This window comes from Oncorhynchus clarkii, unplaced genomic scaffold, assembly GCF_045791955.1.
Source record: "Oncorhynchus clarkii lewisi isolate Uvic-CL-2024 unplaced genomic scaffold, UVic_Ocla_1.0 unplaced_contig_5436_pilon_pilon, whole genome shotgun sequence".
Lineage (NCBI taxonomy): Eukaryota > Metazoa > Chordata > Actinopteri > Salmoniformes > Salmonidae > Oncorhynchus > Oncorhynchus clarkii.
This window is the reverse complement of record NW_027260957.1, coordinates 436,627-460,000: the sequence shown is the minus strand read 5'-3', so window position 1 is coordinate 460,000 and position 23,374 is coordinate 436,627. Positions and strand designations below refer to the sequence as shown.

The following is a 23,374-nucleotide window of genomic DNA, read 5'->3' as shown; positions in this document are numbered from 1 at the left end:
ACCTAACACACTGAACCTAACACACATCACTGTTACACACTGAACCTAACACACTGAACCTAACACACTGAACCTAACACATATCACTGTTACACACTGAACCTAACACACTGAACCTAACACACTGAACCTAACACACACACATCACTGTTACACACTGAACCTAACACACTGAACCTAACACACTGAACCTAACACACACACACATCACCGTTACACACTGAACCTAACACACTGAACCTAACACACTGAACCTAACACACTGAACCTAACACACATCCCTGTTACACACTGAACCTAACACACTGAACCTAACACACATCACTGTTACACACTGAACCTAACACACTGAACCTAACACACATCACTGTTACACACTGAACCTAACACACTGAACCTAATACACTGAACCTAACACACATCACTGTTACACACTGAACCTAACACACTGAACCTAACACACTGAACCTAATACACTGAACCTAACACACATCACTGTTACACACTGAACCTAACACACATCACTGTTACACACTGAACCTAACACACATCACTGTTACACACTGAACCTAACACACTGAACCTAACACACATCACTGTTACACACTGAACCTAACACACTGAACCTAACACACACACATCACTGTTACACACTGAACCTAACTAACACACACATCACTGTTACACACTGAACCTAACACACTGAACCTAACACACACACATCACTGTTACACACTGAACCTAATACACTGAACCTAACACACATCACTGTTACACACTGAACCTAACACACTGAACCTAACACACTGAACCTAACACACATCACTGTTACACACTGAACCTAACACACTGAACCTAACACACTGAACCTAACACACTGAACCTAACACACTGAACCTAACACACATCACCGTTACACACTGAACCTAACACACTGAACCTAACACACATCACCGTTACACACTGAACCTAACACCCATCACTGTTACACACTGAACCTAACACACATCACCGTTACACACTGAACCTAACACCCCCATTGCTTGTGTGTATTGTCTGTGTCTATACAGGTGTGAATGAGTTTGTACAGTATCTGGTTGTGTGTTTCTGTGTACACGTGCAGGGCGGACTAGCCTCACTTGGCCATGTCTCGTGACAGCTGCATGAAGTGCTCCCCGTCAGTAGGGGGCAGTAGGTTGAGGATACGACGGTACCCGTCCATGGACTGCTTGTGTTCCCCCACCTGCTCATACAGGCTGCAACGTTCCCATAGGTAGCGCACATTACTGGGGTCATACTTAATGGCTGAGAGGGAGGGAGGGAGACACAGACAGACAGAGAGCGAGACAGAGAGCGAGACAGACAGAGAGAGAGAGAGAGACAGAGAGAGAGACAGACAGAGAGAGAGAGACAGAGAGAGAGAGAGAGAGAGACAGAAACAGGGATAGAGAAATGTGTTAGGAGACAATTATTTCAGTGAGGTTGCCATTGATTGATTGAAATTCTTAGATAATTAAAATGAGTAGCTCAAGCCGGAGACAACACTAGTTGGCCATCAGTATACTGGCCATCAGTATCAGTACCGGAGATACTGGCCATCAGTATCAGTACCGGAGATACTGGCCATCAGTATCAGTACCGGAGATACTGGCCATCAGTATCAGTACCGGAGATACTGGCCATCAGTATCAGTACCGGAGATACTGGCCATCAGTATCAGTACCGGAGATACTGGCCATCAGTATCAGTACCGGAGATACTGGCCATCAGTATCAACCACCTCTAACTAGCAGTAAATCAATCAAATAAATAACATATTTTAGCAGTTTGAGGTCACGGGTCAGGGGTCAGAGGGCCGGGGTTAGAGGTCAGGGGTCACCTCACCTTTGGTGTAGCAGATGATGGCCTGCCTGATGTTGTCCTGCTCCAGAGACATGTCGGCCAGCTTGACCCACTCCTCACAGTCGCTGGGGTTGAGATGAGCAGCGATCAGGCCAAACTGTAGAGACTTCTCCATGTCCCCCTGGTCTTCATAGATCATAGCCAGGGTGGAGAAGGGCTCGTAGGCCAGCGGGGCTGGTGGGAGAATGGTGAATAGAAGGGTTAGATGGGACTCAATTTTAGTCAGCGTATAACAGGAAGGCCTCCCTCATTGACACTCCCTGGTTAATATATATATTTTTAAAGACAACTTTGATGAATTCAGATCAGTCAGTAATGCTGCATTCATGACAAGTCGGAAACTCTGAACCTCCCAGTTAAAATGAACATAAGCTATTTGGGTAGAGCTACCTATTGGATGATTCTGATACTTTCCAAGTGGGAAATTCGGATATCATCTTTCTCAGAGTTTTCAGTTTCCTAGTTACAGCATGTCCTGAATGCAGCATAAGTCTCTACAATTGAATTGAGATGGCTACTATAGCAGTGTCTAGTGACAAATAAATGCCCTGTCTGTTCCTTGGTCTGTTCCTCCTCTGGCCTGGAATACTGCCCATCCTGTCTGATTATCTCCTCTGTCCTGAACACTACCCACCCTGTCTGATGATCTCCTCTGTCCTGAACACTACCCATCCTGTCTGATGATCTCCTCTGTCCTGAACACTACCCATCCTGTCTGATGATCTCCTCTGTCCTGGACACTGCCCATCCTGTCTGATGATCTCCTCTGTCCTGAACACTACCTACCCTGTCTGATGATCTCCTCTGTCCTGAACACTACCCATCCTGTCTGATGATCTCCTCTGTCCTGAACACTACCCATCCTGTCTGATGATCTCCTCTGTCCTGAACACTACCCATCCTGTCTGATGATCTCCTCTGGAACACTACCCATCCTGTCTGATGATCTCCTCTGTCCTGAACACTACCCATCCTGTCTGATGATCTCCTCTGTCCTGGACACTGCCCATCCTGTCTGATGATCTCCTCTGTCCTGACACTACCTACCCTGTCTGATGATCTCTGTCTGATGATCTCCTCTGTCCTGAACACTACCTCCTGTCTGATGATCTCCTGTCTGATGATCTCCATACACATCCTGTCTGATGATCTCCTCTGTCCTGAACACTACCTACCCTGTCTGATGATCTCCATACACATCAGGACGGCGTCCTCCTTGTCTCCGCGGGCGTAACGGATGTTGGCTTCTCCCATGAGGCCCCTTAGGGCCCGGGGCAGCTTGCTGCGGTTACGTCTCTCCTGAACAGTACACAATCACCATCAATAGTCCCATGTCAACAAACACTGCATCCTGACCAAGTGCAACAGAAGCGTTTCAGTGAACCCGGCGCAAATGGTGACTAGCCTAACTCTGCCTGAGACGAGTCATAATTAAACTATTATTGCATACACAACACATCTATTGTCAAACTATGGCTAACTGATCTAATGTCAAGGCTCAGAGGGCTAACAGTCTTGTGAACCCTGTTAGAATGAAGACGGGCCTTTATCTCATTTTCACCTTCATCATCTTCTTGTTCTCTCGGTTAAGCTCCATTTCCAGAGCAAAGACATCCCCAGCTGAGGGCCCTTCCTCATCTCCCTTAGCTTCAACCTTCCTCTCCTCCTCTGAATCCTCCTCTTCCTCTTCTTCATAATCGTCATCGTTGTCTTCATCATCATCCTCCTCCTCTTCCTCTTCCTCAGTCTGTTCAGTCTCTGTTCCCTCCTCCATCATCGAGGCAAAGGCCTTCTGGACAGAGGGGCTGACGCCTTCCTCGGGATCCGCTGGCAAGGACAGAAGAGGTGGATAGTTGGCATACAACAATGACTTGACTGGAATTGCATAAGAATACATGAAGAGTGCCTAGGCTTTAGCTCAGCGGGCTAATTGAAGATTGTGGGAAGCAGAATATCCATGTTCCGAACCCAAGCAGTCACATGACTGAACAAGTGGAGACACACACCTGCGGGCCGTTTTTGAGAACATTTTCTCGGACTGCGGCCGTGGGAAGTGCTGGGGAGAGTGTCATCTGGTCCAATCTCTTCATCTTCCTCTGAACGCCCTTCGTTCGATACCTGAGAGAAGAGATCCGAGATGAGATGCTTTCAACACAGGCATTTGTGAAAGGCGTTCCAGTAGCACATATTTTATCATTGCGAGCTCCAAAACTTGTACACAAGTTTGATATTTTCAACGTTAATACAGCATGCAGAGTGGATGTCCCACTTACCTTCAATTTAGCTTTTCTTTCCTCTCTCCGTATTTCAAACTCCTCGAATGAAATTCTTCCCTCCAGGTAGTCAATGAGCTCTGAACTGAACCCCGACATCTCACCGACTAACTAAAACGATTTACGGTGTTTAAAAACACGTAAAACAATGATGATAATTCTCATTGTAAACATTTCATTTTGACAACACGAGTGGCACCGGCGACTGTTAATGACGTAATTTCAAAACGACAGAAGTTCTTCTTCGACGCTTCAAAAGGTAGATTTGTAAATCGTTACACACCGCCACCTATCGATTAATGCATGAACCACAAAAAATACTCATAAACAAACAGAGACAAATGCACACATAAAGTATCTGATAACGACAATACATTGGTATATTATTCTTTGATGATTTCGGTATGAATCATTGGGAGTAAGTTCGTTTTTGGTTGTTGTTGTGGTCAGACAATTCCTATTCCAGAACGACAGGTGGCGCTGTTCTGTAGCAACTCGTTAGAGAAATCCCATTCGCTTCTTCCATCGTCACTGATGTTATGGCGGACTACAACAAGCACAGCAGCAAGCGGCTCTCCGATGATGGAGGTGATACTAGTACATCTTTAGGGGCAATGTATCGCTGTCTTGTCGAAATAAGACTAGAAGTATAACGTTACATCGACCACCTGTAACTAATACAACATTCCCATGCTCATCGTGTCCGCTTGTGAACGGAGCTTCGGCCTGTCCCCATTCAGCTAGCTAGATAGCAGCCATTGATGTAACGTTAGCAGGTTTCCAATGAAACTAGATAGCTGGTTTTATTAGCTAGTTAGCTTTACGCGAGATCGCTAGGTTAGCCATTGCAGCTGCTCATGTATGATGGAGCAATGTTTACGATTGTTTTTCAAATACTTTTGTCGGTAAACACAACTAATATGGGCTTCACTTGGCATGCAGCCAGTTTCAAAAGAAGACACATTTAGCTAGCTAAGACAGATAAATGCATAGGATGCAACATGCGTTGAACGTAAAAAAAATCTGTAACATGATATGCAATAAACTATAGGCTATGCATGCACATATGCTATGTGGAAAATTGCAATAGTGTTAAAATAACTAGCTAGGTTTATGACCAAAATACCGAGCATAACCGCAACAGTAGTGGGAGTGTTTGGTGCTTTCACACACCAACTTCCAAACAGGTTCACCCATAAAATTAGGAATTCCTTTAATAGGATCTCTATGGGTTCACCCACCTACCGGTAACCCGGCAACCACTCCCAGGTAACAGTAGCTCATCCTTGGTTTCCCAGGCAACAGTTGCTCACCTTGGTAAGTTGTTTCGCCTCCAGCAGGACCGGAGGAGAAGGAAGGCAGTGTGAAAACTAAGACTGTCTCTTCCAGCACTGGAGGAGGGGGGAAACGCTCGGCCCAGGAGGTCAGCCCTGGCCCGGGGAAGGTGTCCACCTCGAGCCACCCGGTACCCCCAGCCCCCAAAGTCTCCAAGATAGGATTTGGTCTGATCAGCCAGCCTATAAAGAAGCCTGCGCCCATCTCCATCAAGCTGGGTGCTAGTGTGAGTACCATTAGGGTTAGTGTGTGTGTGACATCTATCTCAGTGTGTGTGGTTGACAGATGTGTGTATCTCTCCATTTTAGAAACCCAAAGAGCCTGTACCTGTACCTGCCAAGAAACCAGCTCTGGCCTCGGTTTTCAATGTTGACTCTGATGATGTGAGTTAAGGCTGGCTTCATTTCGGCTGGCACCGAGCCAAACTTGGCTAGCCGAACCGAACGAGAGTGCTTGCATACTCCCTTAAAATAACTTTGCTGGAAAAATTTGAAAAAAGCAGCAATAGTACTGTTTGTCCATTTTGAGACACCGTAGCCAGTATACACTTCCTCAAAATAGTCAGAATTAATAAAAAAATAACTCAAGAAATGTAATTAGTTTAGAAGTTGTTTTTTTCCCGTGTAAGTTCACATCTAACTAAGATGTTTCTTGCAGTATTTTTCAAAGAAAAGTCATCTCTCATTGAATGACAGACTATACTGAAGAATCCCTACTGTTGACCAATCAGAGACGAAGGAGCGTACACTTCCGCTCCGAACTTCGGCTTGCCTCTGTTGTGTACCCAAACACCTGAAAAACCCTTCACCGAAATCCAAAACAAACAAAAATGTCACAAAATGACATCACAATATATGCACAAACTGTTTTGGTTGGGAAGCATGCGTACGCCTTCATACACACACACACACACACACCACACGATATCCCAATAGATTAATAGGTTGTGCAAACAAACTGTCATATGCAGTGAAACATCAATGTTGATGCCTGTGCTCTAACCACAGAGCTGTAATAACAGCTGTTTTCTCCTCTGACAGAGTGAGGAGGAGATGCCTGCAGAAGCCAAGATGAGGATGAAGAACATTGGCAGGTAAGAAGCACAACGTTTGAATTATTATCTCAAAATGTTTTTACAACATCTCACAAATGTTATCTGAAATGCCAGGTTTTCTGACATAATACTCTGTTCATAAATCACTGAAATGTGATGTACCTATTCCTAGATCCTTGTCAAGTATTCTACCCAGTGTGCGTCTCTGAAACGGCATCCTATTGCCTATTAGTTAACTAATATTGACCACTTTGGAGAGACCTCTGGCCCAAAGTATGGCACTATATAGGGAATCGGTTACAATTTTGGGTGGATTTGAACCAGGCGTGATGACCAACACGTGTTTGCATTGGTCATTTGAGCGTGGACCTACTACTAGTCAATGTGATGTTTTCATTTTGGTCAACGCACCAGTTCAGACCGCAGTGGTTCCAGCAACCTTTAGGTCCACTACCACACATAACTCTCTATGTTCACCTCAGGGAGACGCCCACGTCAGCAGGCCCCAACTCCTTCAACAAGGGGAAGCAGGGATTCTCCGACCACCAGAAGCTCTGGGAGAGGAAGCTCAAGTCTCAGACGGACACTGACCAATAGGGCTCCACCTCATTGGTTATTAGTCACAGTAAGACCAGTAGGGCTCGGCCTCATTGGTTATTAGTCACAGTAAGACCAGTAGGGCTCGGCCTTACTGGGTTGCTAATGACAACAGTCAAACGGCACACCATGTTTGCTTTTGTGTGGGATGATGTCACCTTGATTGAGTTGCTTTTTCTCTTCGTTTGTCTGTTGACGATGGTGTAAAAACAATGTACATACTGCTATGTAATGATGGTGAGACGTTCGTGCTATCAAGCATATTTTTTTGTTTTGTTTTAAGCGTGTGTGTGTGTGTGTGTGTGTGTGTGTGTGTGTGTGTGTGTGTGTGTGTGTGTGTTATATAGCAGACTGGAGTGGGTGTAGTTCAGAGCAATGAGGATACGTTTTGGGAAAGGGAGCTTCAAGACAACTTAATAATAGTTTGCCTCATCTAGGATATATCACTACCTTATAACAGTCCTGCCAGGGTTTTCACCCCTGGCCTTTCCCTCCCTGTCTGTCATGCCTTTACAGAGTGATCCCAGACAGGAACCATTTCTCCCGTGTCTGAGGTTGACATGTAGAAATATTCATATTAGGACAATAAACGTACATTCAATTCCAAAATGAAATGTCTTTTTTAATGATATTTATGCAACAAAAAAAAAGCAATTGAACCACAATGCACATACCAGTGTATCATATACATTCTTCAAATGCATAAATAATGTAAAGCCTCAAAGCCTTGATGATGTTACTGGGAGAGGAGCAGTAATTATCAAAGATAACTAAACCAAGATAGACCACAGCCTGTCGTTTCAAAAGGGGAATGAATGAGCCGCAGTGGGCAGAACAAGCGGATGCTTCACATTCATACACCCGGTGAAATATCGCTCTTATTGTTCTATCTGTGCTGTTATATTCTTTCAAAATGGAAAGACGTGACCTAAGCGTTTTTTCCTTCACATAAAGAAACAAATTATTCCGCTGTCAACAGCTGTCTTTAACTGTAGCTTATGCAAGTATGTTAGGTCCTTCTCTGTACTGTAGTTCGTATGTAATATAAATAAATACTCTACCTCTTCTGGGGTGTATTAATTAGGAAACAAACAGAACTCAACAGAAGCAAGAGAAACTGGGACAGAACCTGAATTTGTTCAATAGAAAGTAGTTTTCGTTGCGAAACATTTTCCGTTTGCCCAAGGTTTTGCTATGGTCCAAAACCTTATGCTACGGTGTGCTTTAAGGACTCTGATCTTTAGCACAGTTATTGGAGAAAAAACCTGACCTGGTTGCTTTAAAAGACTAATTACTGAAAAAAGAATACACCCAGGATCTGCTTTGACTGCCATTTACCAGGAACCACTGCTTTGACTGCTATTTACCAGGAACCACTGCTTTGACTGCCATTTACCAGGAACCACTGCTTTGACTGCCATTTACCAGGAACCACTGCTTTGACTGCCATTTACCAGGAACCACTGCTTTGACTGCCATTTACCAGGAACCACTGCTTTGACTGCTATTTACCAGGAACCACTGCTTTGACTGCCATTTACCAGGAACCACTGCTTTGACTGCTATTTACCAGGAACCACTGCTTTGACTGCCATTTACCAGGAACCACTGCTTTGACTGCCATTTACCAGGAACCACTGCTTTGACTGCCATTTACCAGGAACCACTGCTTTGACTGCCATTTACCAGGAACCACTGCTTTGACTGCCATTTACCAGGAACCACTGCTTTGACTGCCATTTACCAGGAACCACTGCTTTGACTGCCATTTACCAGGAACCACTGCTTTGACTGCCATTTACCAGGAACCACTGCTTTGACTGCCATTTACCAGGAACCACTGCTTTGACTGCCATTTACCAGGAACCACTGCTTTGACTGCCATTTACCAGGAACCACTGCTTTGACTGCCATTTACCAGGAACCACTGCTTTGACTGCCATTTACCAGGAACCACTGCTTTGACTGCCATTTACCAGGAACCACTGCTTTGACTGCCATTTACCAGGAACCACTGCTTTGACTGCCATTTACCAGGAACCACTGCTTTGACTGCCATTTACCAGGAACCACTGCTTTGACTGCCATTTACCAGGAACCACTGCTTTGACTGCCATTTACCAGGAACCACTGCTTTGACTGCTATTTACCAGGAACCACTGCTTTGACTGCCATTTACCAGGAACCACTGCTTTGACTGCTATTTACCAGGAACCACTGCTTTGACTGCTATTTACCAGGAACCACTGCTTTGACTGCCATTTACCAGGAACCACTGCTTTGACTGCTATTTACCTCATGGAACCTGGTAACCACTACGTTACCAGGTTCCAGGAGGTAACAACACATTCTTAGAAGCAACAACCATGAAACCACAGGTCCCTCAACCCCCCAAAAATATATATACAAGGTGTCAAGTTACTGGAGAACCGCCCTAACGACTACAAAACAGTCCCTCTGTCCTGGGTGTCTGTGTGTCTGTCTAACAGTGTCTGTGTGTCTGTCCCAGTCCCACTCTGGGCTGGCATGGCCTTGTGGAGGGATCTCCAGAACCGTGATCCAGAGTTGGAGCTAGTTATCATCCTTCCCTGGTCCTGGGGGGTCCAGTGCAGAGCAGGCAGGACTCTGATGGCCCTCCGAACTAGTGGGGGCATCGGTGAGGCTGGAGTCACCATGCCCAGGGTGTGAGACAGGGGTAGAGATAGAGGCCTGCTGGTGGTGCTGGGGCTAGGACTGAGGTTGGGGCTGGTGGGGCTAGGACTGGGGCTGGTGGGGTTGGGGCTGGGGCTGGTGGGGCTAGGACTGGTGCTGGGGCTGGTGGTGCTAGGGTTGGGGCTGGTGGTGCTGGGGTTGGGGCTGGTGGTGCTGGGGTTGGGGCTGGTCCAGATGAGGATGAGTCTGAAGTGTGGGTCTTGTTGTAAGGCTCTGATGCCTGTCTCCAGTTCAAACAGACAGGTACTGGCCAGGTAGTCAGGACTCAGGACACACACCAGTCGCCTGCTGCTGCGGATCGCACACACCACATCCTCTGTATACGCTAAAGCACAGAACACACAAACACAAAACCACACAAGTGTCATGCTTGGCAGGGTGACATGATAGCTATGCAAACTGTCCCAATCTGACAGTAGAACAGTGACTCTGAACCACACATTCTTCAGAATACATTTCATTTCAAAGCTGCCATCTCTAGGCCAACTGTCAACGATAATGTTTTACAGTCTACTCTGGTAATGTGACTGTTTCTATTCACATGGCCTGCTCAACTGTAACCTGAACCTAGATCAGTTTGTGCAGTATAGCCAACTCCAATGGGCGTTGGCTGGCTCTACAGCACAAACTGGTCTGGGATCAGACTAATATGCGTCCTAAATGGCAGCCTTTCTCTATATGGTACCCTACGTTTTAGTAGTACACTAAATAGGGAATAGGATGCAACCTAGAACCCACCTCCGCCCGGCAGCAGGTCTCTCTCTAGCAGAAAGAGGTGGTAGCCCCACTGCCCCTCCAGAACCCTGGGCAGGAGCACCTCCAGCGCCTCCTCTCTTCCTCCTCTCCCCGCCTCCTCAGAGGAAGAGCTGGGCACGTAGGACACAAAGGCATCATATTCCTTGTCATCTACAGAGTCAATACAGGGAAGGAGAGAGAAGAGACATTCATCTACAGAGTCAATACAGGGAAGGAGAGAGAAGAGACATTCATCTACAGAGTCAATACAGGGAAGGAGAGAGAAGAGACATTCATCTACAGAGTCAATACAGGGAAGGAGAGAGAAGAGACATTCATCTACAGAGTCAATACAGGGAAGGAGACAGAAGAGACATTCATCTACAGAGTCAATACAGGGAAGGCGAGAGAAGAGACATTCATCTACAGAGTCAATACAGGGAAGGAGAGAGAAGAGACATTCATCTACAGAGTCAATACAGGGAAGGAGACAGAAGAGACATTCATCTACAGAGTCAATACAGGGAAGGAGAGAGAAGAGACATTCATCTACAGGGTCAATACAGGGAAGGAGACAGAAGAGACATTCATCTACAGAGTCAATACAGGGAAGGAGAGAGAAGAGACATTCATCTACAGAGTCAATACAGGGAAGGAGAGAGAAGAGACATTCATCTACAGAGTCAATACAGGGAAGGAGAGAGAAGAGACATTCATCTACAGAGTCAATACAGGGAAGGAGAGAGAAGAGACATTCATCTACAGAGTCAATACAGGGAAGGAGAGAGAAGAGACATTCATCTACAGAGTCAATACAGGGAAGGAGAGAGAAGAGACATTCATCTACAGAGTCAATACAGGGAAGGAGAGAGAAGAGACATTCATCTACAGAGTCAATACAGGGAAGGAGAGAGAAGAGACATTCATCTACAGAGTCAATACAGGGAAGGAGACAGAAGAGACATTCATCTACAGAGTCAATACAGGGAAGGAGAGAGAAGAGACATTCATCTACAGGGTCAATACAGGGAAGGAGACAGAAGAGACATTCATCTACAGAGTCAATACAGGGAAGGAGACAGAAGAGACATTCATCTACAGAGCCAATACAGGGAAGGAGACAGAAGAGACATTCATCTACAGAGCCAATACAGGGAAGGAGACAGAAGAGACATTCATCTACAGAGTCAATACAGGGAAGGAGACAGAAGAGACATTCATCTACAGAGCCAATACAGGGAAGGAGAGAGAAGAGACATTCATCTACAGAGCCAATACAGGGAAGAGACATTCATCTACAGAGTCAATACAGGGAAGGAGAGAGAAGAGACATTCATCTACAGAGTCAATACAGGGAAGGAGACAGAAGAGACATTCATCTACAGAGTCAATACAGGGAAGGAGAGAGAAGAGACATTCATCTACAGAGTCAATACAGGGAAGGAGACAGAAGAGACATTCATCTACAGAGTCAATACAGGGAAGGAGAGAGAAGAGACATTCATCTACAGAGTCAATACAGGGAAGGAGACAGAAGAGACATTCAGGTTACAGTCAATACAGGGAAGGAGATAGAAGAGACATTCATCTACAGGGTCAATACAGTTTATTGATGAATCATTGAAAATAGGTGTACTTCCCGAATTGACTGATTTAGGACAGTGATGACCGTTAGGACAGTGATGACAGTGATGACAGTTAGGACAGTGATCACAGTTAGGGCAGTGATGACAGTGATCACAGTTAGGGCAGTGATGACAGTTAGGACAGTGATCACAGTTAGGACAGTGATGACAGTTAGGACAGTGATCACAGTTAGGACAGTGATGACAGGACAGTGATGACAGTTAGGGCAGTGATGACAGTTAGGACAGTGATCACAGTTAGGACAGTGATGACAGTTAGGACAGTGATCACAGTTAGAACAGTTATGACAGTGATCACAGTTAGAACAGTGATCACAGTTAGGGCAGTGATGACAGGACAGTGATCACAGTTAGGACAGTGATGACAGTTAGGACAGTGATCACAGTTATGACAGGGCAGTGATGACAGTTAGGACAGTGATCACAGTTAGGACAGTGATCACAGTTAGGACAGTGATGACAGTTAGGACAGTGATGACAGTTAGGGCAGTGATGACAGTGATCACAGTTAGGACAGTGATCACAGTTAGGACAGTGATCACAGTTAGGACAGTGATGACAGTTAGGACAGTGATCACAGTTAGGACAGTGATGACAGTTATGACAGTGATCACAGTAGGGACAGTGATCACAGTTAGGACTGTGATCACAGTTAGAACAGTTATGACAGTGATCACAGTTAGAACAGTTAGGACAGTGATCACAGTTAGAACAGTTAGGACAGTGATGACAGTGATCACAGTTAGGACAGTTATGACAGTGATCACAGTGATGACAGTTAGGACAGTGATGACAGTTATGACAGTGATCACAGTTAGGACAGTGATGACAGTGATCACAGTTAGGACAGTGATGACAGTTATGACAGTGATCACAGGACAGTGATCACAGTTAGGACAGTGATGACAGTGATCACAGTTAGGACAGTGATCACAGTTAGGACAGTGATGACAGTTATCACAGTTAGGACAGTGATCACAGTTAGGATAGTGATCACAGTTATGACAGTGATCACAGTTAGAACAGTTAGGACAGTGATGACAATTAGGACAGTGATGACAGTTAGGACAGTGATGACAGTTAGGACAGTGATCACAGTTAGAACAGTTAGGACAGTGATGACAATTAGGACAGTGATGACAGTTAGGACAGTGATGACAGTTAGGACAGTGATGATAGTTAGGACAGTGATCACAGTTAGAACAGTTAGGACAGTGATGACAGTTAGGACAGTGATCACAGTTAGAACAGTTATGACAGTTATGACGTAATTTCAAAGAACTGACAACAACTGGCTTTTTTTTCCAGAACACCCAGCCATCTTTCTGTGTGGTTTGAGGTTGTAACTAGTCAAGTTGAAACAGTCATTTCCTGATGGCTAGATTTGAGGTTTGCCTAGATGCTAGATAGCTTTTATCTGACAGTGTGTATTTTCATGTGTGTGTAAGATTGGGAGTGGAGGAGATGGACACCATATATCAACCATTAGATACTTGGTAAGAATGGGAGGAGAAAACCCTAGTGATCACAGTTAGGACAGTGATGACAGTGATGACAGTTAGGGCAGTGATCACAGTTAGGACAGTGATCACAGTTAGGACAGTGATCACAGTTAGGACAGTGATGACAGTTAGGACAGTGATCACAGTTAGGACAGTGATCACAGTTAGGACAGTGATGACAGTTATGACAGTGATCACAGTAGGGACAGTGATCACAGTTAGGACAGTGATCACAGTTAGAACAGTTATGACAGTGATCACAGTTAGGACAGTGATCACAGTTAGAACAGTTAGGACAGTGATGACAGTGATCACAGTTAGGACAGTTATGACAGTGATCACAGTGATGACAGTTAGGACAGTGATGACAGTTATGACAGTGATCACAGTTAGGACAGTGATGACAGTGATCACAGTTAGGACAGTGATGACAGTTATGACAGTGATCACAGGACAGTGATGACAGTGATCACAGTTAGGACAGTGATCACAGTTAGGACAGTGATGACAGTGATCACAGTTAGGACAGTGATCACAGTTAGGATAGTGATCACAGTTATGACAGTGATCACAGTTAGAACAGTTAGGACAGTGATCACAGTTAGGGCAGTGATGACAATTAGGACAGTGATCACAGTGATGACAGTTAGGACAGTGATGACAGTTAGGACAGTGATCACAGTTAGAACAGTTATGACAGTTATGACGTAATTTCAAAGAACTGACAACAACTGGCTTTTTTTTCCAGAACACCCAGCCATCTTTCTGTGTGGTTTGAGGTTGTAACTAGTCAAGTTGAAACAGTCATTTCCTGATGGCTAGATTTGAGGTTTGCCTAGATGCTAGATAGCTTTTATCTGACAGTATGTGTTTTCATGTGTGTGTAAGATTGGGAGTGGAGGAGATGGGCACCATATATCAACCATTAGATACTTGGTAAGAATGGGAGGAGAAAACCCTAAATTAAGATATCCTGTGATTTGTTTTCCTTATATCTTATCTTATCTTATCTTATCCTGTCTGTCTGTCTGTCTGTCTGTCTGTCTGTCTGTCTGTGTGAGTGAGTGAGTGAGTGAGTGAGTGAGTGAGTGAGTGAGTGAGAGAGAGAGAGAGAGAGAGAGAGAGATGTGTTTCTGACCTGTGGTGGTCTGTTTGTATGGGAGGTAGATTCTATAGAGAATAGAGATCTCTAGCCAGTAGACGTGCACTGTAATGCCCATCCCAGCTACAAACAGCAGAGACACCACCGGACACACTATCACCAGCACACGGGAAACTGAAACAACATTACAAAATACACATTATAAACGGGGTGGTTCCAGTCCTGAATGCTGATTGGCTGACAGCCGTATACCACGGGTATGACAAAACATGTATTTTTACTGCTCTAACTACATTGGTAACCAGTTTATAATAGCAATAAGGCACCTCGGGGGTTTGTGATATACTGCCAATATACCACGGCTAAAGGCTGTGTCCAGGCACTCCACATTGCGTCGTGGATAAGAACAGCCCATAGCCGTGGTATATTGGCCACATACCACACCCCCTCGGGCATTATTGTTTAATTCTAACACATAGGAGCGTTGTTGTCTCAGATAACAGTATGACAAGATATGGTTATTAAGTTAAAAATACATTGCTAGTGTTCTCTGAAAAATGGATCTGACTCGTGGTAGGCTAACCTTGGTACCCAGAACCAAATCAGATGCAATGAGAGACTAGGGCTGCGTTCCAATAATCTCTACTTCCTCTAGATGTGTGAACTTGTCCGTTACTCCCAACCAATTGAAAAGCATTGGATTGGACCAGGCAGGTGCCAGAGGGAGTTGTCATAAAACAGTCATTTCATTCAAAATCCATGAAGGGAAGTGAACAAGTGCACACTTGGGGAGAAAGGATAGATGATTGAGATGCACCCCATCAGTATTCTTCTGGTACCTGCAGATTTCCTTGTCAGCCTGATGGTGGCGCTGCTGTTGCCTACAGAGTTCTGGGCCAGACAGGTGAAGGTGGAGTCCAGGTGTAGCTGGGTCACCTCCAGTATTTGAGCTGTCCTGGTGACCGTGAACTCAAACTCTTCAATACTCCTTTCCCACACCTGCCTGGAGAGGAAACAGAAGGTGACCCTCTGGTCGACTACAAAAAGCCAACTGACATTTACTCCTGAGGTGCTGACCTGTTGCACCCTCAACAACTAATGTGATTATTATTATTGGACCATGCTGGTCATTTATGAACATTTGAACATCTTGGCCCATGTTCTGTTATAATCTCCACCCGGCACAGCCAGAAGAGGACAGGCCACCCCTCATAGCCTGGTTCCTCTCTAGGTTTCTTCCTAGGTTCTGGCCTTTCTAGGGAGTTGTTCCTAGCCACCGTGCTTCTACACCTGCATTGCTTGCTGTTTGGGGTTTTAGGCTGGGTTTCTGTACAGCACTTTGTGATATCAGCTGATGTACGAAGGGCTGTATAAATATATTTGATTTGATTTGATTTGGTTGTTGCCCAAATGGCATCCTGTTCTCTATAAAGTACACTGTGCACTATGTAGGGACTAGGGTGCCATTTTGGGACGTAGGCATAGCCTGCAGTGATACACATTGTTATTTTAATGATAGGTGGGGTGCCTGACAAAAACAAGTTTAATGAATGAATCATTCCATTCATTAATGTTAATGCTTAATATACAATAATACATGACGAGCATCAACAACAAAAATGAGATCCAACTCACTGTGCTTCCATCTCCATCAGATTCATCATGCCTTCATGGTTGCTATGGGAACTGATCCACCACTGGACCACTGGGTCAAAGGTCCTCTGGAACCCAAAATGCACCTGACAGCTCAGATTATGAGGCTCCCCTGGGGAATAGAGGGTTGATATAAGGACTAGGTTGCATCCCCATTACCTATATAGTGCACTACCTCATAGGGCTCTAGTCTAAAGTAGTGCACTACCCCATAGGGCTCTGGTCTAAAGTAGTGCACTACCCCATAGGTCTCTGGTCTAAAGTATCGCACTACCACATAGGGCTCTGGTCTAAAGTAGTGCACTACCACATAGGGCTCTGGTCTAAAGTAGTGCACTACCCCATATGTCTCTGGTCTAAAGTAGTGCATTACCCCATAGGTCTCTGGTCTAAAGTAGTGCACTACCCCATAGGGCTCTGGTCTAAAGTAGTGCACTACCCCATAGGTCTCTGGTCTAAAGTAGTGCACTACCCCATAGGTCTCTGGTCTAAAGTAGTGCACTACCCCATAGGTCTCTGGTCTAAAGTAGTGCACTACCCCATAGGTCTCTGGTCTAAAGTAGTGCACTACCCCATAGGGCTCTGGTCTAAAGTAGTGCACTACCCCATAGGGCTCTGGTCTAAAGTAGTGCACTACCCCATAGGTCTCTGGTCTAAAGTAGTGCACTACCCCATAGGGCTCTGGTCTAAAGTAGTGCACTACCCCATAGGGCTCTGGTCTAAAGTAGTGCACTACCCCATAGGGCTCTGGTCTAAAGTAGTGCACTACCCCATAGGGCTCTGGTCTACAGTAGTGCACTACCCCATAGGGCTCTGGTCTAAAGTAGTGCACTACCACATAGGTCTCTGGTCTAAAGTAGTGCACTACCCCATAGGGCTCTGGTCTAAAGTAGTGCACTACCCCATAGGGCTCTGGTCTAAAGTAGTGAACTACCACATAGGTCTCTGGTCTAAAGTAGTGCACTACCCCATAGGTCTCTGGTCTAAAGTAGTGCACTACCCCATAGGGCTCTGGTCTAAAGTAGTGCACTACCCCATAGGGCTCTGGTCTAAAGTAGTGCACTACCCCATAGGTCTCTGGTCTAAAGTAGTGCACTACCCCATAGGTCTCTGGTCTAAAGTAGTGCACTACCCCATAGGGCTCTGGTCTAAAGTAGTGCACTACCCCATAGGTCTCTGGTCTAAAGTAGTGCACTACCCCATAGGTCTCTGGTCTAAAGTAGTGCACTACCCCATAGGTCTCTGGTCTACAGTAGTGCACTACCCCATAGGGCTCTGGTCTAAAGTAGTGCACTACCCCATAGGGCTCTGGTCTAAAGTAGTGCACTACCCCATAGGTCTCTGGTCTAAAGTAGTGCACTACCCCATAGGTCTCTGGTCTACAGTAGTGCACTACCCCATAGGGCTCTGGTCTAAAGTAGTGCACTACCCCATAGGGCTCTGGTCTAAAGTAGTGCACTACCCCATAGGTCTCTGGTCTACAGTAGTGCACTACCCCATAGGGCTCTGGTCTAAAGTAGTGCACTACCCCATAGGTCTCTGGTCTAAAGTAGTGCACTACCCCATAGGTCTCTGGTCTAAAGTAGTGCACTACCCCATAGGGCTCTGGTCTAAAGTAGTGCACTACCCCATAGGTCTCTGGTCTAAAGTAGTGCACTACCCCATAGGTCTCTGGTCTAAAGTAGTGCACTACCCCATAGGTCTCTGGTCTAAAGTAGTGCACTACCCCATAGGTCTCTGGTCTAAAGTAGTGCACTACCCCATAGGTCTCTGGTCTAAAGTAGTGCACTACCCCATAGGTCTCTGGTCTAAAGTAGTGCACTACCCCATAGGGATCTGGCCTAAAGTAGTGCACTACCCCATAGGGCTCTGGTCTAAAGTAGTGCACTACCCCATAGGGCTCTGGTCTAAAGTAGTGCACTACCACATAGGGCTCTGGTCTAAAGTAGTGCACTACCCCATAGGGATCTGGTCTAAAGTAGTGCACTACCCCATAGGTCTCTGGTCTAAAGTAGTGCACTACCCCATAGGTCTCTGGTCTAAAGTAGTGCACTACCCCATAGGTCTCTGGTCTAAAGTAGTGCACTACCCCATAGGGCTCTGGTCTAAAGTAGTGCACTACCCCATAGGGCTCTGGTCTAAAGTAGTGCACTACCCCATAGGGCTCTGGTCTAAAGTAGTGCACTACCCCATAGGGCTCTGGTCTAAAGTAGTGCACTACCCCATAGGTCTCTGGTCTAAAGTAGTGCACTACCCCATAGGGCTCTGGTCTAAAGTAGTGCACTACCCCATAGGGCTCTGGTCTAAAGTAGTGCACTACCCCATAGGGCTCTGGTCTAAAGTAGTGCACTACCCCATAGGGCTCTGGTCTAAAGTAGTGCACTACCCCATAGGGCTCTGGTCTAAAGTAGTGCACTACCCCATAGGGCTCTGGTCTAAAGTAGTGCACTACCCCATAGGTCTCTGGTCTAAAGTAGTGCACTACCCCATAGGGCTCTGGTCTAAAGTAGTGCACTACCCCATAGGTCTCTGGTCTAAAGTAGTGCACTACCCCATAGGTCTCTGGTCTAAAGTAGTGCACTACCCCATAGGGCTCCTGTCTAAAGTAGTGCACTACCCCATAGGGCTCTGGTCTAAAGTAGTGCACTACCCCATAGGGCTCTGGTCTAAAGTAGTGCACTACCCCATAGGGCTCTGGTCTAAAGTAGTGCACTACCCCATAGGTCTCTGGTCTAAAGTAGTGCACTACCCCATAGGGCTCTGGTCTAAAGTAGTGCACTACCCCATAGGGCTCTGGTCTAAAGTAGTGCACTACCCCATAGGGCTCTGGTCTAAAGTAGTGCACTACCCCATAGGGCTCTGGTCTAAAGTAGTGCACTACCCCATAGGGCTCTGGTCTAAAGTAGTGCACTACCCCATAGGGCTCTGGTCTAAAGTAGTGCACTACCCCATAGGTCTCTGGTCTAAAGTAGTGCACTACCCCATAGGGCTCTGGTCTAAAGTAGTGCACTACCACATAGGGCTCTGGTCTAAAGTAGTGCACTACCCCATAGGGCTCTGGTCTAAAGTAGTGCACTATCCCATAGGGCTCTGGTCTAAAGTAGTGCACTACCCCATAGGGCTCTGGTCTAAAGTAGTGCACTACCCCATAGGTCTCTGGTCTAAAGTAGTGCACTACCCCATAGGTCTCTGGTCTCTGGTCTAAAGTAGTGCACTACCCCATAGGGATCTGGTCTAAAGTAGTGCACTACCCCATAGGGCTCTGGTCTAAAGTAGTGCACTACCCCATAGGTCTCTGGTCTAAAGTAGTGCACTACCCCATAGGGCTCTGGTCTAAAGTAGTGCACTACCCCATAGGGCTCTGGTCTAAAGTAGTGCACTACCCCATAGGGATCTGGTCTAAAGTAGTGCACTACCCCATAGGGCTCTGGTCTAAAGTAGTGCACTACCCCATAGGTCTCTGGTCTAAAGTAGTGCACTACCCCATAGGGATCTGGTCTAAAGTAGTGCACTACCCCATAGGGATCTGGTCTAAAGTAGTGCACTACCCCATAGGGCTCTGGTCTAAAGTAGTGCACTATATAGGGAATAAGATGCCATTTAGGATGAAGCCATAAACTGGTGAAACACAGTGATCCTACTCTATACACCTGCCATCATCAAATCAATCATTCAACCTCAGGCTCTGCACTCACCCAGCTCCACGCCCTCCTCGTTGCCATGGGGATAAGTAATCTGTGGAGGGTCTTTGGTGTCAGCGGCTGTGGAGGTAAAAGTGACATTTACTAGAATGTGTGTGTACAGTATGTGTGCGTTCATGTGATCGTGCTTGTGTGGTGTGTGTGCGATTCGTAAGTGCGTGCATGTGATCGTGCTTGTGTGGTGTGTGTATGGGTGTGCGTTCATCTGAACGCTCTTGTGTGGTGTGTGTATGGGCGTGCGTTCATCTTGGCGTGTGTGTTGGGAGACAGAGCCTGCAGCGACAGTACTTACGTATGACCGAGACGTTAACAGATCTCCTGACTGTCCAGGGGATCCCGTTTTCTTCGTAGGTGTAGTCACAGAAATACACTGTAGCATCACTCACATAGACAGTGCCCAGCAGAAGAGTATACCTGTCTACCACAGAGATAGTCCTCTTATCCTGTATCTCACACACAGGCCTGGCATCCTGCAGAGAAACCCATGATGTAAAAGCCATTATTCACTTGTTTGCCTGTTCAGTCGTTGGTTCATTTCTTTGTACGTTCGTCTATTTATTCCATGCATGTGTTGACCTGTCACAGGTGAGCAGGTGTGTAACCGGTCACATGGGTGTGTAAGGCTTGTACTTGTGTTTACTAAAGGTTAGGAGTTTGTGTAAAGTCTTAGATGCAGTGGAATGATACCATAATTACATTCTGAAGAGAAACAAACATCAGGTAAAACCTGCAGTCCATCAATATACCACCCACCCACCTACCTACCCACCCACCTACCCAACCAACCACCCACCTACACACCTACCCAACCAACCAACCACCCACCTACCCACCCACCCACCCACCCACCCACCCACCCACCCACCCACCTACACACCTACCCACCTACCCACCTACACACCTACCTACACACCCACCCAACCAACCACCCACCTACCCACCTACACACCCACCCAACCAACCACCCACCTACACACCCACCCAACCAACCACCCACCTACCCACCCACCCATCCAACCACCCACCTACACCCACCCACCCACCCAACCTCCCACCCACCCATCCAACCACCCACCTACACCCACCCAACCTCCCACCCACCCACCCACCCACCCACCTACACACCCACCCACCCATCCACTCACCAACCCACCCACCCACAAACCCACCCACAACCATCCAACCAACCATCCATCGATCCACCCAACCATCCAACCATCCATCCATTCATCCATCCAAAAATCTGCTGGAATAATCACCTTGTACCATGTGACCTCTGACCTCTGTGTCCGACATTTGATCCCAGGGCATGGGATCCTGCCACCTTTGCCCAGAACCAGAGTGACTCTGTTCTCCTCTGTGTCCCTGCACCCCAGGCTGGCCCTCTCCAGCACCTCCACATAGACGTGGATCACCATACCACTGTGATAATAACAACACACATTCAAATTCACACATTGTGTCTTGGAAAGGTCAAATATAGGCAAACTGTTTTTCAAAATCAAACCCAGGCAAACGGTTCAAAGTAAGTAACCGCATTTGTACTGTCTTTGTGAAGGCGTTTTGGTCCTGAAGAGAATTCATGTAATGACGTGGCATGTTTTGGAGAGTTACACTACTTCACTTCATCCGTCCATTCCACCAAAGCTTCTCTCACTTCTTCTGATCAAAGGGCAGGAAACAGAGAGAGGGGCCTACCCAAACAGAGTCAATACAGACTACCTACCCTGTGGAAACAGAGAGAGGGGCCTACCCAAACAGAGTCAATACAGACTACCTACCCTGTGGAAACAGAGAGAGGGGCCTACCCAAACAGAGTCAATACAGACTACCTACCCTGTGGAAACAGAGAGAGGGGCCTACCCAAACAGAGTCAATACAGACTACCTACCCTGTGGAAACAGAGAGAGGGGCCTACCCAAACAGAGTCAATACAGACCACCTACCCTGTGGAAACAGAGAGAGGGGTCTACCCAAACAGAGTCAATACAGACTACCTACCCTGTGGAAACAGAGAGAGGGGCCTACCCAAACAGAGTCAACACAGACTACCTACCCTGTGAAACAGAGAGAGGGGCCTACCCAAACAGAGTAAAAACGGACTACCTACCCTGTGAAAGAGAGAGAGGGGCCTACCCAAACAGAGTAAAAACGGACTACCTACCCTGTGAAACAGAGAGAGGGGCCTACCCAAACAGAGTGAAAACGGACTACCTACCCTGTGAAACAGAGAGAGGGGCCTACCCAAACAGAGTCAATACAGACTACCTACCCTGTGAAACAGAGAGAGGGGCCTACCCAAACAGAGTCAATACAGACTACCTACCCTGTGAAACAGAGAGAGGGGCCTACCCAAACAGAGTCAATACAGGTGACCTATCCTGTGAAAGAGAAGGGCCTACCCAAAGACCGTCAACAGACTACCTACCCTGTGTGGCATGTGTACTTCCCAGAGTCCTTTGCAGTAACGGTAGAGAACCAGAGCGCGTTCCCCCTTCCTGTCACGGCCCCGTCATCTCTGTCTCTGTTGGTTTCCCCCTCGGCCTTCGACCAATCAGCTTCCTCAGAGCTGGCTGTGATGTTGTAGAGGCGCTCACAGAGGCCGGCGGACTGTGGTTTGGTACATTGCATGACAAACCCCTCCCCAGAGAAAGCTTTGTAGCCGTACGTCTCTGAGCCTGGCTTCAAACCTACACGTGTCAGACATCTCTCATTCCACACAGATGTACGTATAATGCAATTAATACTGAAGGCATATGATATGTCTACATGCACATGGATTTTACCTGGTAAAAATCTATAAATGTTGTTTTATACAATTGTTTGATAATAAAGATAAGTACCTTCTTCCTTGTCCCAGAGACTTTCACAGAAGTATCTCTGCAGAAAACATGCGATGATGGCTAAAGCCAGTGACGGTCCAGGGTGCATCACTCCGTAAAACTTCATTCATTCCAATATCAAACCCACCACTTCCTTCATTCCAATATCAAACCCACCACTTCCTTCATTCCAATATCAAACCCACCACTGCGTGTCATAACTGTCACAAGGATCTGGGTTTCCTGGAAACAGAATCTCTTTCACCACTCTAAAACCAGATAAATAACTGTCAGTCCCTTCCTTTCCTAGTAAATGAAAAGGGACGCATCTGAACTAGTT

At 46.4% G+C, this 23,374-nt stretch overlaps 3 protein-coding genes across 4 annotated transcripts in view; 1 reads left to right on the top strand and 2 right to left on the bottom strand.

Annotated features, from left to right (window-relative positions):
* LOC139402661 (general transcription factor IIIC, polypeptide 3) overlaps positions 1-4,391 on the bottom strand; it is a 17,609-nt gene extending 13,218 nt beyond the window's left edge. The window contains exons 1-6 of the mRNA XM_071146550.1: positions 4,176-4,391; positions 3,909-4,020; positions 3,464-3,729; positions 3,078-3,201; positions 1,885-2,076; positions 1,140-1,305 (exon numbers count right to left, since the gene is read on the bottom strand). Of these exons, the coding sequence (XP_071002651.1) occupies positions 1,140-1,305; positions 1,885-2,076; positions 3,078-3,201; positions 3,464-3,729; positions 3,909-4,020; positions 4,176-4,274 (959 nt within the window). The 5' untranslated portion in view covers positions 4,275-4,391. The remainder of the gene's footprint in view (positions 1-1,139; positions 1,306-1,884; positions 2,077-3,077; positions 3,202-3,463; positions 3,730-3,908; positions 4,021-4,175) is intronic.
* Positions 4,392-4,707: 316 nt separating this feature from the next.
* LOC139402671 (PEST proteolytic signal-containing nuclear protein-like) lies at positions 4,708-7,789 on the top strand. Of its 2 annotated transcripts, none has more exons than XM_071146566.1 (5): positions 4,708-4,763; positions 5,513-5,736; positions 5,819-5,893; positions 6,551-6,603; positions 7,047-7,787. In XM_071146566.1, the coding sequence occupies exons 1-5, from the start codon at positions 4,715-4,717 to the stop codon at positions 7,159-7,161; spliced, it is 516 nt and encodes a 171-aa protein (XP_071002667.1). In that variant the 5' UTR covers positions 4,708-4,714; the 3' UTR covers positions 7,162-7,787. The 2 variants fall into 2 exon arrangements, with proteins under 2 accessions (XP_071002667.1, XP_071002668.1); XM_071146567.1 differs by having other exon boundaries at positions 4,710-4,763; positions 5,516-5,736; positions 7,047-7,789.
* A 1,643-nt stretch (positions 7,790-9,432) lies between these two features.
* Positions 9,433-23,215, bottom strand: LOC139402669 (interleukin-18 receptor accessory protein-like). The gene is made up of 10 exons (XM_071146561.1): positions 23,056-23,215; positions 22,641-22,902; positions 21,472-21,634; positions 20,505-20,682; positions 20,207-20,272; positions 16,494-16,623; positions 15,698-15,861; positions 14,895-15,032; positions 10,612-10,779; positions 9,433-10,198 (listed from the first exon to the last, which is right to left on the bottom strand). Exons 1-10 carry the CDS (start codon positions 23,159-23,161, stop codon positions 9,603-9,605), a joined length of 1,971 nt encoding a protein of 656 aa, XP_071002662.1. The 5' UTR covers positions 23,162-23,215; the 3' UTR covers positions 9,433-9,602.
* Between the last annotated feature and the right edge of the window lie 159 nt (positions 23,216-23,374).